The sequence below is a fragment of the Saccostrea cucullata genome, unplaced genomic scaffold (genome assembly GCF_032062105.1).
Source record: "Saccostrea cucullata isolate Sc308-1 unplaced genomic scaffold, CSIRO_AGI_Scuc_v1 ctg167, whole genome shotgun sequence".
Lineage (NCBI taxonomy): Eukaryota > Metazoa > Mollusca > Bivalvia > Ostreida > Ostreidae > Saccostrea > Saccostrea cuccullata.
Genome location: NW_026939192.1, coordinates 704,137 through 721,579, shown reverse-complemented (window position 1 = coordinate 721,579; position 17,443 = coordinate 704,137). Strand labels below are relative to the sequence as shown.

At 32.7% G+C, this 17,443-nt stretch overlaps 1 protein-coding gene across 1 annotated transcript; it reads right to left on the bottom strand.

Moving 5' to 3' along the window:
- Positions 1–10,746: 10,746 nt before the first annotated feature.
- Positions 10,747–11,692, bottom strand: LOC134252511 (uncharacterized). Its single transcript, XM_062735005.1, has 2 exons — positions 11,428–11,692; positions 10,747–11,142 (listed from the first exon to the last, which is right to left on the bottom strand). Exons 1-2 carry the CDS (start codon positions 11,564–11,566, stop codon positions 10,946–10,948), a joined length of 336 nt encoding a protein of 111 aa, XP_062590989.1. The 5' UTR covers positions 11,567–11,692; the 3' UTR covers positions 10,747–10,945.
- Between the last annotated feature and the right edge of the window lie 5,751 nt (positions 11,693–17,443).

The following is a 17,443-nucleotide window of genomic DNA, read 5'->3' as shown; positions in this document are numbered from 1 at the left end:
TGTGTTAATATAAAATTTTAAATTATTGATAAATTATGCTCCCTTCTTAGTCTAATGATGTATTTACATGTTTACCAGCTGCAAATATGCACGAGCGTATATGCAATAATTTCAATATGTGCAGTATTTTCTAATTCTTATATCTTACTCTTATTTTCAGTCCTTAATCTAGATACAATATATCTATCAAAATTGATGTTGTTATATGTAAAGGCTCGTTTATGTACGGGTCGAAATAAAGTCACTGTACTGTTGTATTGCGAATGTCTTAAAACATAGGATAAACCCACGACTTATTTAGTAATCCATTCCGAGGTATCCATGTAACTACAACCGGAATCTTGTGTATCCTTTCTACGTACATACAGTCCTTTTTTATCGAGGTAATTTTCGAAAGAAATTGGTTTGCAAAAAGAGGCTTGAAAACGATTTAACTGACAAGAAAAAAGTCTCTCAAAGCAAACGATGTCAATTTTAAGTAGGTAAATCATTCAGTAAGATATTAATAAAATATGAAATGAGTGTTGGAAACGGGGGGGGGGGGGGCCCCCCCCCCCCCCCCGAAAAAAATTTTCTTTTTTTTTTTTGCAAAGATATATATTATATAGGCATTAACCTTTTTGTTGATTAAATGCCTATGTATGAGCTTGAAGCGAACCCGTGGTGCTTGAACTATATAAATTTCATATGAAGTAAAAATAGACAATATAATCATTCTGAAAGTTTTGTTTCGTTTCGGCAGGTTTCGTTTTGATTTCGTTTCGTTTCGTCTTGATTTCGTTTCGTTTCGGTAGGTTTCGTTTCGTTTCGGTAGATTTCGTTTCGTTTCGGCAGATTTCGTTTCGTTTCAGTTCGTTTCGTTTCGTTTCGTTTCTATTTCGTTTCGCACTTTACAGGTACCCGCATTGATGTAAGTTTTCCTAAATTATTATTGTTGTAAAGGAGCATTGAACACCTATATAAAAAGGTTAACACAATGCTGGAATACTTTATCGGTCAAATCGTTAGAGGATTTACGTACCACAGAAATCTTACATATCCACTTACCAATTCTGTCAATGATGCAAAAACTTGAAAGAAAGATTATCAAAACGAGCGATCGTAAATTTATGGCATATATTTCCGAGAAAATAAATCACCGGCCCATAAAACCTTTACCGGCTCTTTACATTCAATATGCTTCATCGAATATCCATCACAGCAGAAGTGTCTGTGTAGTAAAATCCAATGCTGACAGTATGAAGGATTATTTTGACTTTTGCAAATAAATTTAGATTAAAGATTTTATAAAATAATTTAGATCGAGGGTTTTAGATTAAAAAAATGCTACATCAAAACAACACAATATTAGTTATATAAGGTATTGAGCAAGTCAGAAAAATACAAACAACAACTAAATCATTATGAACATTGTAACTGACCAAAGAAAAGTCTTTTCACAAGGAATGAAACCTGAGAAAAAATGAATGACCTGGCAGCAACCATTTAGAAAATATACCCAAGGTTAAAGTTCTTCAAAAGGTAGTCATTCTTAAACGTCAAGGTCATAAGATTAAAAATTCTGATACCAAAGGAAAACAGTAAATTTTACAAGCCCCAACACAAACCGTTCAATAGTTATAATATAAATGATATTTTTAATTAACACATAATTAAAAATCATAATTTTTTTTAGCATCACCCGTTCAAAAGTGGGTCCAACTTCAAGGTAAGAGTCAAAGTGGCAAGAATGTTGATGCCCAAAGGAAGGTCTTGTCACAAGAAATATGAAAATCCTTGCATCAGCTATTGAAAAGTTATGGGCATGATTAAACTTTTTGCGGACAAAAAGCGAACAGATTAATTGACACAAACAGACAGATAGATGAATGGACAGACCAAAAATACTTAAGTATTTGGCGTAGAATTTCCAACAACTTGGGCACAAACAATAGAAAAAATAGAAAAAAAGGCAGTAAACAAATATTCATTTCCTTAAATGAGAGTTCAATTGTTTAATATAATTTGTATGTTTTGCATCTCGCAATAACCTTGAATATAATATTTTTTCGCTCTTTATCAAAGATGGTGGGTGGTATGTCATATAGTTTTGTCTGACCGTCCGTCTGCGTGTCTATCTGTTATTCTATTTGTATAACTATAAGAGCGCAAAAACTTTGACCTTGCTCATAAATTTGAATGGTTCGTGCTAGGGCTTTCACATTTCACAAGTGCAGTACTGGGGACAAGATTACTCCTTCATTACTATCCTCTCGATCTTGATCTTAAAGTTTTACCTGCGATGGTAAATTAATTACCAAGCGTTAATTTTGTTGGGCCATAATCTTTGGTGCTAGGTTTGTTTTGACTACAGTTGTTTCATGTGACAGGCCTTTCTTTAATAACCAACAATTTTAAAGTTTTGATCTTGACATTAGAGTTTGCCTTCATGTGAAAAACTTAAACATGGCCGTAGGAACCGGGGAGGGGGCGTCCCCCACCAATAATTTTCCCAATATTTAGTATACTATAGAAAACATAGTTCAGTATATACTTGCGCCCCCTCAATAAAAACGTCTGATAGCCTTGCTTTTTGCTTGTCGTGGAATTTTTGGTAGTTTTTAGTGCCCCCATGTGGCTGTGCCCCCCCCCCCCCCAACTGAAATTGCTTCTTACGCGTCTGATTAACCTTGGCCATAACTAAACATAACTAATCATAACTAAATATAAGGAGTATCTCTCGTTTTTAAGGATGGTAAGTCGTTTGTAGCGCATGGTAATCTTTTAAGCCAAATATCAAGTTGTCTAGTTAATGTAATACCTTATACGAGTTCCCCATAAAAACAATACATTCATATCTTTAAGGAATTAACCCATGATCAAAATTAAGGGTTTTGATTTTTCTATGCACAGGAACTTGGGGAAATAATATTTATGAACCAAAACGTCTTAGTACACTGGGAAGAAATCTAGATCTATCATAAACACTATCAAAACTCTAGTTGCATTGCATTCACACTGCACGCATATTCTGCAGCATTACAAGCTTGCCATTGATTAAATAAAGTTCACTGGGTGCGCTAGACGGAAAGTCCGGATGTAGGCTAAGTATTCAGGTGCAGGTTTAAGATTTTTTCTCAATAGATTCCCCTCTTTCCCATCAAAGTTCGTAAAAGAGCATTCAAAATGGTGATACATCTGAAGATTTCTTATCAGTTTTCAATATAATTTACGAGGTCATACACTTCAATGAAGCGATGATGACATCGTTTTGCCATCAAATGCTTATCAGTTATAACACGTGGAATATTTACCGCAATACCCGTATTATGTTTTATGTAACAAATTAAAGTATACGAAACACTGAAACTATAAATCTGTACATGTGATAATTTTACTCACTTCCAATCAATCATATACTGTTGCTTATTATTATTTTCTCCTGGAAATGAAACTGAGAATAATATTCTAATGGCTTGTTTGTTTCTTGTTTTAGGAAAACAATGATTGATCATCTTTCTTCGAGCTACGCAAAGGTATATACATGTCATACCGGAAAATTCTTTATGCAACAGCATACAAACATTTTTCAAATATAGAACCTTTGTCTAGAAAGTGAGTGTGCTTCCAGAGAATTTTATTGAAAAAGGGAGAGAACATACTGAGGTTTACCGGGTTACCATCCGCACAACAGGGATCCCGTGTCAATCCGCATTGTTCTATCTCACGGCAAGATTCAAGATGAAAAACGACGCCTGACGTTGTGAAGATAAGGATGGTGAGGTGCACGCTTGAATAGTAAACTGAGTACATATTTTCAACTTTCTTTGTAAGATTTAATTGAACTCTCCATTAATATCTTAAGCTTAATTAAAATAGTTATATTTGTCTATATGTTTTTATAGGAGACTGTTATTTACAATAAACCTTTATTTTGTCCCTTTCCTTAAAAATAGTCAAACTTACATTTATCCTTCCACTCAATGAAGGTTTTGGATGATCCATGCCACATGTACTGTACCATTTATATACATACTTACTTGGTATTCCAACTTATACTCATAGTTCCCTTTCAAAGGAAGAACATCTTCAAAATCATAAGTCAGTTTTGAATAAAATCCCAAAGAACCAAAATGAATTTGAACTACCATATCTACTAAGTATATAGGATTCCGAAACTTCATAAAAAAGAAACATATATATAAAGTGGGTTCCAGGAAATGCTTAACAAAGCCTCTTTCTTTACTTCTCACTAAGATATTAACAGTATTGAGGGAGAAACTTCAAGAGTACTGTGCAACAATATATTCAAGAAGTGGTGTAAATCAGAGTTTGATATTTAAAAATTCCAAGTAACTTTTGGACAATTTAAAATCACAAGGGTGTATCGAAATCAACAGCTTAAAAACTTGCGACTGTTCAAACTTTATATACAACCATTCCACACGATAAATTAAAGTCCAGGCTTTTTGATATCATTGACAGATGCTTTTCCAATAAAAATGGAATTCATAAATTTACTTACCTTGTCATTGGGTATTTGCAAAATTATTATGTTAAAAGACATTCTGATTGTACAGCTAGTGCTCTGAAGTTGACATCAACAAGATGCTTGAGTTTGTGATTGACAATATCTATATTATTTTTGGAGACCAGGTCTTCCAACAATATTCGAATTTCCATGGGTACCAACTGCGCCCCGTTATTAGCAGACCTATTTTTGTATTCATATGAAGCAGGATTTGTCCCCAATTTTATACGTGAAAAGAAGAAAACACTTGCTTGGCCTTCAACTCGACATTTATACATATATATATCGATAACGTATTGTCAATTAACAATGGTAACTTCCATTCTTATGTCGATACGATACATCCCGGTGAGCTTGAGATAAAAGATCTAACAGCGAAGCTCCTCTATGATAAACTTGATGACTTTAACTTTACAATTATGCAACAATATACCTTCACCACCTGTATACGGGGTTTATACATCTCCGTTGATTCAATACGCAAGGGCATGCTCTACGTCTGAACAATTTTTAAAACGAGGTAAATCATTGACAAACAAGTTGATGAAACAAGAATATCAGCAGCCTCGCTTAAAGTCATCATTTTTAAGTTCTATGGTCGATACAATGACCTTGTCAGCAAATACAATTCATCATTGAGTCAGATGCTGACTGACAATTTTCATACTCCTTGTTAATCCATTATTTATGCATTGAATTAACGTCGGATTTTCTCGTTATTTCCCGATCATGACAAGGGTGTGACCGGTCAGCAGAGGATGCTCACTTCTTTATGACACCTGATCCCACCACTGATGTTTTAGAGGTCCGTGTTTGCTTTGATCCTATTTTGTATTTATGGACTTTTGATCTTGTATTGTTTTATGGACTTTTGATCTTGAATACTGTTCGTTATCTCTATATGTTTCATTGCACACATCAGTAATTCGGCAATTCATAAAGAGAATGGCACTTCTTCCAAAAATGAGCTATTTTCAACATTCTTTTAAATTGTATTTTCGTTTTGTTACGTAATTGGCAAGCTTTTAGATACCATAGAATAAACAAAAGTCCTCGCTTTGGAAGAAATAGGGCTTAGAGTTCTAAATGTGTCTGTCTCCACTACCTCTATAAAATATGTATTAAGCTCAACGTCCTTGGAACAAAAATATTAGAAAAAGTAAGATTTTCCTTTTATCAGCAAGCTTTATATAGAAGACATTTACGTTCTGCGTTATTTGAAGTTTTTTAACCTTCATCAATGTACTTTTAAAAGTTAGAATACTGAACATTTCCAAGTAATTTGCGAAATGTTGTTAGCTTTAAACGATACAATTTACAGTTTCTTTCCATAAATTATCATCATTTACAATAATATTGATTCTAAAATCCTTCAGAGCTAAGATGTAGGTGGAAGAAATGTAAACATATACCGGTACATGTATACGACAGTGAACAAATCATTCTTCAATAAGATATAAACATGTATCAAGAGTCCTGCCACTGATGCTAAACCATCAACAAAAAGAAAAAAAAAACAGATGGAGGTCGTTCTGTCCGTGTTTGATTTTTTAAAATGAAATATGCAAATAAATTGAATATTTTATTGACAATATTAGGCATGACAGCAAACAAAGTACCATAAACAGACACAAATCCAAGCTTTTTGTTTTATAAAAAATGATAATGTACTTTGAAATCTGCACTCTATGAGTCAGGTAACTCATGGATGCTGTTCAGAGAATTTTATTTTTAATCAACTAAATTTGATAAGCTAAACTTTAACCGTTCCCTTGGTACAAACTTAAAAATTCAACCACTTAAAATGTGTTATTCATATTTTCCTAGCAATAAACTTTGGAATAAGATTTCGTGTGTTTCATGATCAGAGTTTACGTTTCTCAACATCAGGAAAGCGACCCTTTCTTTTAGATATCTGATCAGAACTGTAATTCAAGAGTCTTGGATTTTACGTCATTGTTGATTACATATTATCGGTCAGATGTTGAAAATCCTTATTTATGAATATCATATAAAATATCTAACCATTCTTTCAAACTGACCGTGATAAAAAAAAATAGGTTATCGTAGAAAGCAATAAAAATCTTATCTGTATCTCATAACATTTCTAGCTACACCTACTGTAGTAGTTCTACGTTTTTGTACGGACTTGGAATAAATCCCATTGTAGTAAAATATGGTCAGTATTCTAGCAATGTTCTTTGGTTTGTAAAAACAATGTTATCTTTTGAAGAAATATATTTTAATCATCAAACTACTAAAGCAAGAAAGTGTTTCTCTTTTCTGAACAGATTACTAGTAGATTCATTGAATCGTTCGGCAACAGTTTGCTCACTGGTCCGACAAATCAACTGTTGCCCTCAACCCCAGTCAACAACTGTATATTGTTTAAAATATTCCAACTGATTTCGCGTGGATCGAACATTGGGCTCAATTAACTTATTCTGACTTTATTAATTTCATTTACAGCCTTGTTTCTTTACAATAATTAACGAGGTGCATCGAAATTCTCTTAGGACTCAACTGCTCAGATGAAATATGTCTTGTTTTCTGAATGTAGAACGTGTATTTTTCAATACAGTGAAACCTTTAAAACGAGAAAATCTTGAGCATTTCACAAAAGCGCGAATTCGTTTGTTTTAATGACAATTACTCTTCCATTTTTTTATTTATTAACTCCACTACTACATGTACTAGCTAGTTCCTTTAATTGCTATTCAGTGTTCACTTTTAATTTAGTGGCTTAATCTTTTAGAGAAGACACCAACCATATAACCACTGGGTTGTATTTAGACTGACTTGTTTCATACCGATTGCTATGCCTTTGTTTTGAAACGGAATTTGACTAAGGAATGTTCCGTCTACTAGATCAATACATAGGGTTTACGGCTATGTGACCGATCGGCAGGGGATTCCTTCTTCTCCTAGGCATCTGATCCCTCCCCTGGACTTTCCAGGGGTCCGTGTTTATGCTCTCTTCACATCTTTGTATTGTTTGTAGATTTTATTTTTAGATCGATAGCTGATTTTTTATCTTCTATTTTTACATTTCCATTTAACCCCCTCTCTTTCTCATCCCATAGATCGATTGTAATCTCACTTGTTATAAGCCTTTTTAATGCAACTTCATCCTTGAATTAGTTTACGTTTTATGATAGTTTCAATTTTCAAGATATCGTCATATTTGTAAACAATGTTCAAGCTTTTCTTTGATGAGAAGTATGGTGCCTCATTTAAGATGAAGACGCCAAAGCCACTTAAGGCTACTTGAGTGTTTAGATAGGCTGTAATGATGAATAATGAAAGACCCCATGAACTTTCTCTAAATGATTTGTAATAAATCTTTAAAACAACCGGCTTTATTCATTTGCTACAAATCACGTCTCATTCCTTATGCTGTAGAGCTACTATTTATTTCATACGTTTTTTTGGTTATGGAATACATCTTTTTGATCCCCCGGATCGAAAGATTCTTCGAATTTGTTATACTCGTAAGCCAACTCGCCCGAGTTGCGCAGTGGTTAGAGTATCTGCTCTACAATCGCGGGGGTAAGGAGCTGATCCTTACGTCGTGGGTTCGAATACACTACGGGACGTGGAGGCGTGTCCTTCGATTTAAACTTATAAATCGAAATCGCATGTCGCAACAGGTGTTGACGCGAACAAGAACCCTCAGTGCGCAATGCCCTGAGTGTCGTTTACGTGTATTGGTATAAAGACTTTGCAGTTCTCCTCGAGCAAGTTGTGGCTTCTCCATATGAGTGAAAAATACTCAGAGGTACAATAATATTATTCTAGATCAATGTTTTTAATACTTCATTCAATAATCTTTTCTTGACTGCTCTCTTACATTTTCAAAACAATGATATCTATATCAAAAAATCCTCCAAATATGACCATTGATTTACAGAACTTGTAAAATTTATTCAACTGTTGGGATATCATTAAAGTATAAATCTGTTTAACATCTTCTCCACCACCTGCGTCCACACGGTCGAGGACGTCGGCCATTGGTGTTGTGGAGTCCTCCGCGTCTGGATTTGGTTGTTATTCGGACATTTCTCCTTCGTCTTCGGTGAATAGTTTCCATTCTTCCGAGTAGGGATGTGTCATATGTCATAGCACCGTCACTCAAACTCAATAATTCCCCCGCAACTGAAAGCAATTTGTATATGATTTATTTCAGGATTAAAATCACTTTTAGAATTTACTCGAATGTAGAAAAAAAAGTATTATTAACTGAATTGTTTAGAATCTATTTTCTAACGATTATTTTTCAACGTATTTTGGTCTCTTATGGTTTAAGGAGGCTCATTACACCACTTTTTGATGACGTACTACACAAAAATATAAACCTCCATTGTGTCGACCGGTTTGCTCAGGGGACGAGTTGTATAGGTACCTCTATAATATGACCCTGACCTTTAAAACGCTTTTAAAATAGATGAAACATGCGGTGTTGTAAACAGTGTAGCGGATTCATTAAGCATAAACCAAGAAGAATTGCTTTTAGGCAGAAACAAAGGAAAGCAACAGTCAAATCGTCGCCAAACAAGTAATGTCAATTTCATAGCCATGCATACAGTGAACTCTATCAATCACAGACATGTATGTATGGAGGAAATTCGAGTTAAAATCTACAACCTTGTTGAAATTAAAATTTTATTTAATTGCGCTTTTTACTGTGTTGGTTTAAAATTATATATTTGTTTTATTGATTTAAATGTATACTCTGGCAATTTAAAGCTTTATTCTGAATTTTAGATGTAATGTCAAACGTTCTGAGTCTTGGCTAATTAGGAAAGATAACTCTTGAAAATGGACTTTTTATACCAAATATTTTTCATTTCGTTTAAACTTTCTTTATTCAATTTGACACATGTAATTCATTGAAATACATTCCTTGTCTCTTCAGAACACATTTTTAAAATGTTTTATGCATAGATTAAAAAGATAATGACATTAATTGTTTTCTAGGATAAAATTATTTTTTCTAATAAAATTATTATTAGGTATTATGAGGTATTTTCACTGTGTGTACTTGTCTTAAGAAGATGCCCATCATTTGACACTGAAAGTTCTGAAATTCTGTGAATAATAAACTTGAAATAAAACATTTAACTAAAATAAAACAAAAACTAAAAAATTCTATGAAAAATATTTATGATATTAATACCCCCATCTGGATATTTGACATCTACATTATAAGTGGTGCTGTATTGAAATCAAAAATAAACTGTGGATGTAATGAGCCACCTTAAATCAGAAATGAATCTATAAATACATGTAGAGAATTTGGATGTTATACTTACAAACATTCTCTTCTGTATTTTGAAAAGCGACTCGGTTTAAATGTTGTCTGGATAAGGTCCGTTGACTGGTGGATCGACTAAGTCCACACAACAAGATCAACAAGAAAAAACAAAATAACTTTCTCTGCATACCTAATACGACGAAGTGACAAATGATTTGAAGTAAAAATTGTGTTCAAGTTCACCTCTTTGTTCAGTTCTATCTGTGTCTGAATAAATTTTTATCTTATCCATCTCATGGTTTGTTTACCCCGAATTTTATCAACTATTATACAGTGTAGGGTAATCCTTGTTGTTTACATCTATGTTTACACATTTATATTCTCACTTTAACAATAAGCGCTAGATTTCTGACAACAGCAAAATTAAAAAAAAAACTTGCATATTTATATCCTTAAACTTATAAATATACATGTAGAGATCTGTATCAGATTCTATGGCATAAAAAATTAAAATACATGAATAAAAAGCTATTTATAGATCTTTTTTAATTCAGCAAATCTTTTAAATGCAATATAGACAAAAATCAAGTTTGACTGTCATACATTGGCGTCGGAAGGAAATTGAAAGTGGGGGGGGGGGGGCTAAGTGTAAGAAAAATTATTTTGTACCTCCAAAGAAACCTGACAAGCAAAAAAAAAAAAAAATGTCTATTTCCCAAACACGAAAATCCTATTTCGTGGGGGTGGGTGGGGGGGGGGGGGGCTAGGTTCGAACTCCAGTACAAAAAATTTTCTTCCAAACACCAACACTTTTCCCAATTTTAACCTATACTAAGACGTATCTGAAGAAAGCGGGGGGGGGGGGGGGGGAAATTTTGGAAGGTGTTTGGAAAGTCTATACTAAGTATATATTTGGAAAAAAAGTGGGGGCTAAGCCCCCCTAGCCCCCCCCCCCCCCCCCCCCCCCCCCCCCCCCCCCCCCCCGGTTCCGACGCCTATGTCATATGTCAACAAAGATATATATGTACATGTTCTTTATAGCAGAAGATACCTATACAAAGGTACATTTTTTAAAGGAATCTGCATTTTCAAGAAAAATGATTTATCAATATGAATTCCTTTGAATTTAAACCATAGACTATATCAATGTCAAAATTAAACCCTCTGGGGTTGAGTGCGTTTTAGCATCTTCTCCACCATCTTCGTTTACACGGTCGTTGTCGTTGTCGTCTGCCGTTGGTGTTGTACATTCCTCCGCGTCTGGAAGTAATTCTGTTTGGAAGAACCCCCTGTCGTCTGTCATTGACATTGTACATGCCTGCCCTTCTGGATGCGCTCATCATTTCTGTTCCTTCATTCAAATTATTAGTTCCTGTTGCTGTGATAAACATATTATTATTTTATCAGTCACACAATAACAACAGAAATGTAATTTGATGATTTGAATGATTGTTCAAAACACTGATTATCAAGCTTTATTGTCGACATTAGATGCAGAACTTGATCCATATTTCGACAATAAGTATATATATATATATATATATATATATATATATATATATATATATATATATATATATATATATATATATATATATATATATATATATATATATATACCTAACATAATGATTTTCAATGTATTATAATGAAAAAAACTTACCAGGACTCCCGCCACGTCTTCCACGTCCATTCAATATCCTCTCCAGAAACTGTCCAGACGATGTTCGCAGATCAATCGAAGACTGACATAGTCCAAGCACAAACAACACAACAAAACAGAAAAGTAACTTCCCTCGCATAGTTTTACAGAATCAATTTCTTTGTGCAGCGTGATGAAAGAAACTTTTGGAAGATTTGCCAGATACACCAGTCAGCTTCTCTAGCTTTATTTGCGGAATTTTTATCCTCAGATAAATTGTGAACTTATCTTCGTTGTTATCACTTGTTTTTATCAGAATTGAATTATGTAGAGTAATGAGCACCACGTTTATTTACAGATCACGTAGAGGTAAAATAAGTATACAAACTTAATCACTTTTGCATAAGTATATTAAAGTATTGTATATAATTATATCATAAACGTGTTAAAGTATTCTGGGTTAACCAACGTTAATTTTTAGTGAATCGACTACTCCGGTAATCAGAATAACTGGCCCTATGTTTCAGCAACATTCCTTGGTATGTGGTATTATATACACATGAATCATATGAAATTTAATGTATTTGATTATTGCTATTGTTCTAGATAAATAGAATATTTCTTTTGAAGAAATATTTTTCTTTAGATAATTGAAGGTTAGATATAACAATTACTAGCAAAACTTTATTTCTGAAAAAAAAAAGATTACTAGAAACGAACGCAAACAGAATCAACAAGAGCAGACTACAAATTGGAAAAGAGAGAAATGGAATATGAGGCTGACGAACATTGATCATGTCCAAAAGTCCTTTGATACGATACAAATCAGAAGCAGGCAACTCAGACCTGAGAAAACATAAGAGATGGGATCAGGTGCCATTTAGGAGTGAGAATCCGCTATCAATAATTCATACCTGCCGGATTCTGATTTTTCTTGACATAATAAGGTGAAAGGAGAAGAATCCACAGACAATGCAGTTTGATGCATCTGTAATAGCCCCATAAACTTCTACAAAAATATCCAACTATGGAGCAGACGTAGTACGTTCTGGTGTTATTTATTTCGATTTTAATTTTGTAGTTTTAAATTTCATGAGAGTCTCTGGAGTTTTAAGATTCTACATCTGATTTACACCATTTCTCAAATAAATTGTTGTATAGGAATCCCGTCGTGTTTCCGTCATTGCTGTTATTATTTTAGTGTGGGTTAAACACTGTTAAAGAAAGAGGATTTAAAGTAACTAATTACAGTGAATACTCTTGGAAAAAGTATGTAATTGAAAATGAATGTTAATTCTCAACTGGTGAGCATACAACTTTTTTTTAAATCCAGAATTAGTTAAAGCACCTAATTAAGTATTAACAAAAATGAACATTGGGTAAGCATACTCTATAGCTCCTATCCATAGATTTACAAGGTACACTATACATGTATCATGTAGAAATAATGTTTCGTTAAGAGTCAAGTTGAATTGTGTTGTCTATAACTTAAAAAACTTGAAGGTTTGTGTTAGAAAATTTGTTGTGGTTTTTTTTTTTATCCCCCAGGCAATCTAAACTGAATTTAAAAATACTTCAGAAGTATTCATTTATTCCTTATTCAACACTCACTTGTAATGTCTTGATGGTTTCTTTACTCTATTTGGATGGTACTATATTTTGTGAAATCTGTTAGATTTATGTTATATTTATGAATTTATTTGATAAATCTGTTAATTACTACTATATATTTTATATGCTTATAATTTGTAAATAAATGCATTGATATTAATTTTGTTTGGTTTGGACTTTGTAAGATCATGTTCTATTGATTCAATATTTTCTCCTCCAATCCCTTTGTTACATATGGCAATCCTTTGTCCAGTCTTTGACCAGAGAGGATTCCAAGCTGTGTATTTTATGACTTTTAACATTGACGAGACAATATTTCTCTCCGTTAAAATAAACTAACATTTATATTGTAAACTGATTCTAATATGACTTCTAATATTTGATTTAACCGTAAAGTTAAACTTTGTAATTTTGCCAAAGATTATTCCCTAGCACTTGTAAAGTAAAAATCTTATTTGTAAGAGAATATTTAAGAGTAACTGTTTAATTGACAATAGTTTTTTTGTATTTCTTAATAATTATATGTGAATATATTTATGATGATATATTTTCTTATGTAAATTATCATAATTTGTAATTTTATGATTTGGACATATTGTGAGCCCATATTACTGACTACGATAATGATGATAAATGTGAGTGGCTTAGCCTCATAGATCGGTATATTTATCTTATTAATGATTTTATATATTTTATGACAATGCTAAAAGAAGTTTGTTTAGACTATTACTGTTACGTATAGATAAGTTTTGTTGTATAAATGTTGTATAAATGCTTTATTATTTTTCAAATCATAACACTGAAAGGGAGAAATGATTGTGTTTTATTCATGTACAGTTAACTCCCTTTATGCAGCGTATCAGTTTACTGCCGAACGTTACTGATACAGATTATTTTATGCTAATAATTATTTATTTGTTATTATAATTTACAGGGCATTTCCTTGGTAATCCCATATTCAATTTCATTAACAAGTGTTCATCTGAGTAATAGTTGAAGATGTCGAACCTTACGACGGACTTATTTATATTTCCACTATAATATGACACCGTTACATTGTGATCATTATCAAATGCCAAGTTAACCAATGCATTTGTATTACACCCATGGCCAGAGTCAACAAGATCCACAGAGCTGAAACCAGGTGCTATTGTTTAATTAATTGTCTACGGATTTTCCCGATCATGACAATGCAAGGAACGCAGGCTGGTGTGACTTGTTGACAGGGGATGTTTACTCCGTCATGGCACCTAATCCCACCTCTGATGTTGTAGGAGGCCCGATTTTGCTCTGCTCCCATTCTGTATCGTTTCAATGAACTTTGAACTTGATTGTTGTTCAATTTCTCCTTATTTCATGAAAGATGTCCGTAACCAAAATATATATATATTTTTTAATTCTTGGCATAAAATTCTTATTTTGAAAATACACGTGTATTAGACAAGTTTTAAATACGGTTTTTTTTTTCAGATTCTATTTTGTATTTTATTTGTTGTTTTGAAATTTAGTTTTTTTTTTAAATTGCTATTCCTTGTATTTTTATGTATAGTTAACATCTTAGAACTGGGCATATAACATTAATGATAAGTTAATCTGGATATCAGAACTCTTTTACAAGTTTTACAAGCTACCTTTCTTACAAAAAAAAAGTTGTTGTATAAACATGTATTTTTGAATATTATAAAATTCATAACTATGCAAAATTAAAACAAACTTTAAGAAACTTAATTGTTTATTTTTTGCCAGACGTATCCTCCTGAATGCGTCTCTATTCTGTTTTGTGAGATTATATCTTAAAAAACGTTTTGAAAAACTTTAACTTCAAATTAAAATCATAAAAAATACCGATCTTTGAAAGGGCCACGTGTTTGAACGTCAGAAATACATAAGTACTCCAGGATCATAACCGTAATGATCCTATTTTACGGAAAAACACATTATCAGCAGAGGGAATGATAGGAAGGATAACCCATCCACTCACTCCTATCAAGAGAATATGCCTCCCTCTCTCTCTCTCTCTCTCTCTCTCTCTCTCTTTCTCTCAGGCACAAGTGTCTTTGATGGGACATTTTTAATAGTTTTTGAAAGTAATAATATCTTAAACGATCTTAGTTTTATAAATAAAGTTATAATTAAAATTATGTTACTGCAATCGTACATTTCCTTAACAAGGAAATTTGTAGGATTATGAAGGAACAGATTTTCAAATAATAATTGTATAAATGGATTCTGCTGACAAAATTCCAAGTTGAATGAACTCGAGTTTGCAATAATGATTGCTTTAATAATAAATACCGTATTTTAGTTAAAAAAAATTCTTGAATAAAATATGAAGATGACAAACAATAATCACGCAAAAATTTTCTTTTAATGAAATCGAATTAGGGGAAGGGCAAATATGAACCTCTAAAAACATCAGGGACGGGATCAGGTACCTTGGAGGAGTAAATGTACCCTGTTGACTAATGATATCCACCTTTCAATCTGATTAAATTCATATTGTTATGCTTCAAAATTCTTATGGCCGCTGTACAAATGCAGAGACGATCCGAATTTCGGAGCGTAACAAATAAAAGATCTAATTTGAATCAGAGTTGTCCACCGTGTGCTCCTTTGTCAAGAACTGGAAAAGCGGAAGAAAAGCGTAGACAGTGTATAAATAAAGACTTAACAATTTGTATGAAAATCCAGGTCATTGTATCAACCACAGAACTTTCGAAATGATGACTTTAAACAAAACTGTTGAAATTCTTTTTAATATATTCGATCAGTGCTTACTAACTATTCAAGACATATTACTGTAGTCAGGTACGCTTCACGCAATTGCTCCGACAAAATATAGTTCAATCATGATAAGTAGAAATACAACATTACTGCAAATGATTGGAATGATGGTGTGTATGTAATACGTTAAAGAAACCAAAATTAACGTTAAAAGAGTTTAAGAAAATCACTTTTCCACATGAAATGCAAATAAAAAAAATATTCATATTCCTACGCTAGCTGTCTCCTCAGTATTTTTCACGAAAATATACATTCCTAGATTGATAAATCTTTTCATCAACTACATGTATATTACTTTCATGATTATTGTTTATTAATTGTCATATATTTTCTTCTGATTTGAATGTTAATCATTTATTGTGTGTTGATGTTTTTTCTCTGTTTATTTAAATAATCCAGAATGGTTATATGCATTGTACAACACCTGCAATCGTAACTTCTCGGCAAAACAAACGTGTTTCTCCGAGCTCGCTAGAAGCGTTTGACAATATCTCATCGCACGTGTGTAGATCAAGGCTAACTCGTCTTGTGGGCACATGTATGTGCACTGTTTGCGAGGAGACTGGGTGACAGTATTGCTACAGACTCATGAACTGACCACCAGATCCATAACAAGTGCAGTTTTTTTTTTTCATAGAAGTCATCTGAGCGCAGTTAAAATTCGAGTTTTAAGGTAGTCCGATCCACAGGTTTATAAAATTAGCAGTTAAATAATCAAAAATACTCATAAAGATACTCCTGAATCCACAAAGTTATGTTAATTTATCCACAATATTTCTTTAAAGTTAAAGATTAAAGTTAATCATATTATATAGGGGAAATTGTCAAATCTCCAATATTTTTGCAGAAAAAGCGAATTGGAATATAAACAATGCATTTTCTACTTGTAAATTGATCAACAAATATATTTTAGGTTAAAAAACAAAAGGTATCCAGGCATTCAGAGAAATTGTAATTTTTATACTTTTTTGTATTTTTTGTCTTCTATTTCCTTCATGTATTCTATAACACATAGTGTAAAAGGCTTTTGCTATCATTGCAAGACACCACAAATCACTTCTTATTTTATATCATGCAAATAAGCATTGGTATCTAGGGCTGGATTCAAGAAAATCTTATTGCTCTAAAACTGTTTTATTTTTTTCCCCTTTTATAGGGTACAAATGTCAACTTTTATAAAACCTTTTCTAAGACTTCCAAAGACCGTGAATCTTATAAAGATGAATAAAATGAAAATTGTTGCATGAAAAAATTTCATTTTCAAACTTCATTTTTATGCATTTCAAATTAAATATTATTTTTTGGAGTTATCCTTCCTGGCTGAGGATCGGATATCCTTAAATCTAAAAGTCGAATATCTTGGATAAGGGGTAACCCATATCTATTCTTGTTATCATCTTCTTTGTCAATAGCTTGTCTCATTTTTAGAAATTTGTGGTATATGTAGTGATCTTGTGTATTAACTAAGAGACATAAACCCTATAGACAGGCTATGAGGGTTCATTGCTACATAAGAAATGGACATTGGTGACTGAAAAGTACGCCGTTACATTTATCAAAAACATTTTGTTGTTAGGTTACCATTTATGTGTTTGATACCTGTAAGGCACCGTGAATAAATATCCATGCAATATACCGAGCA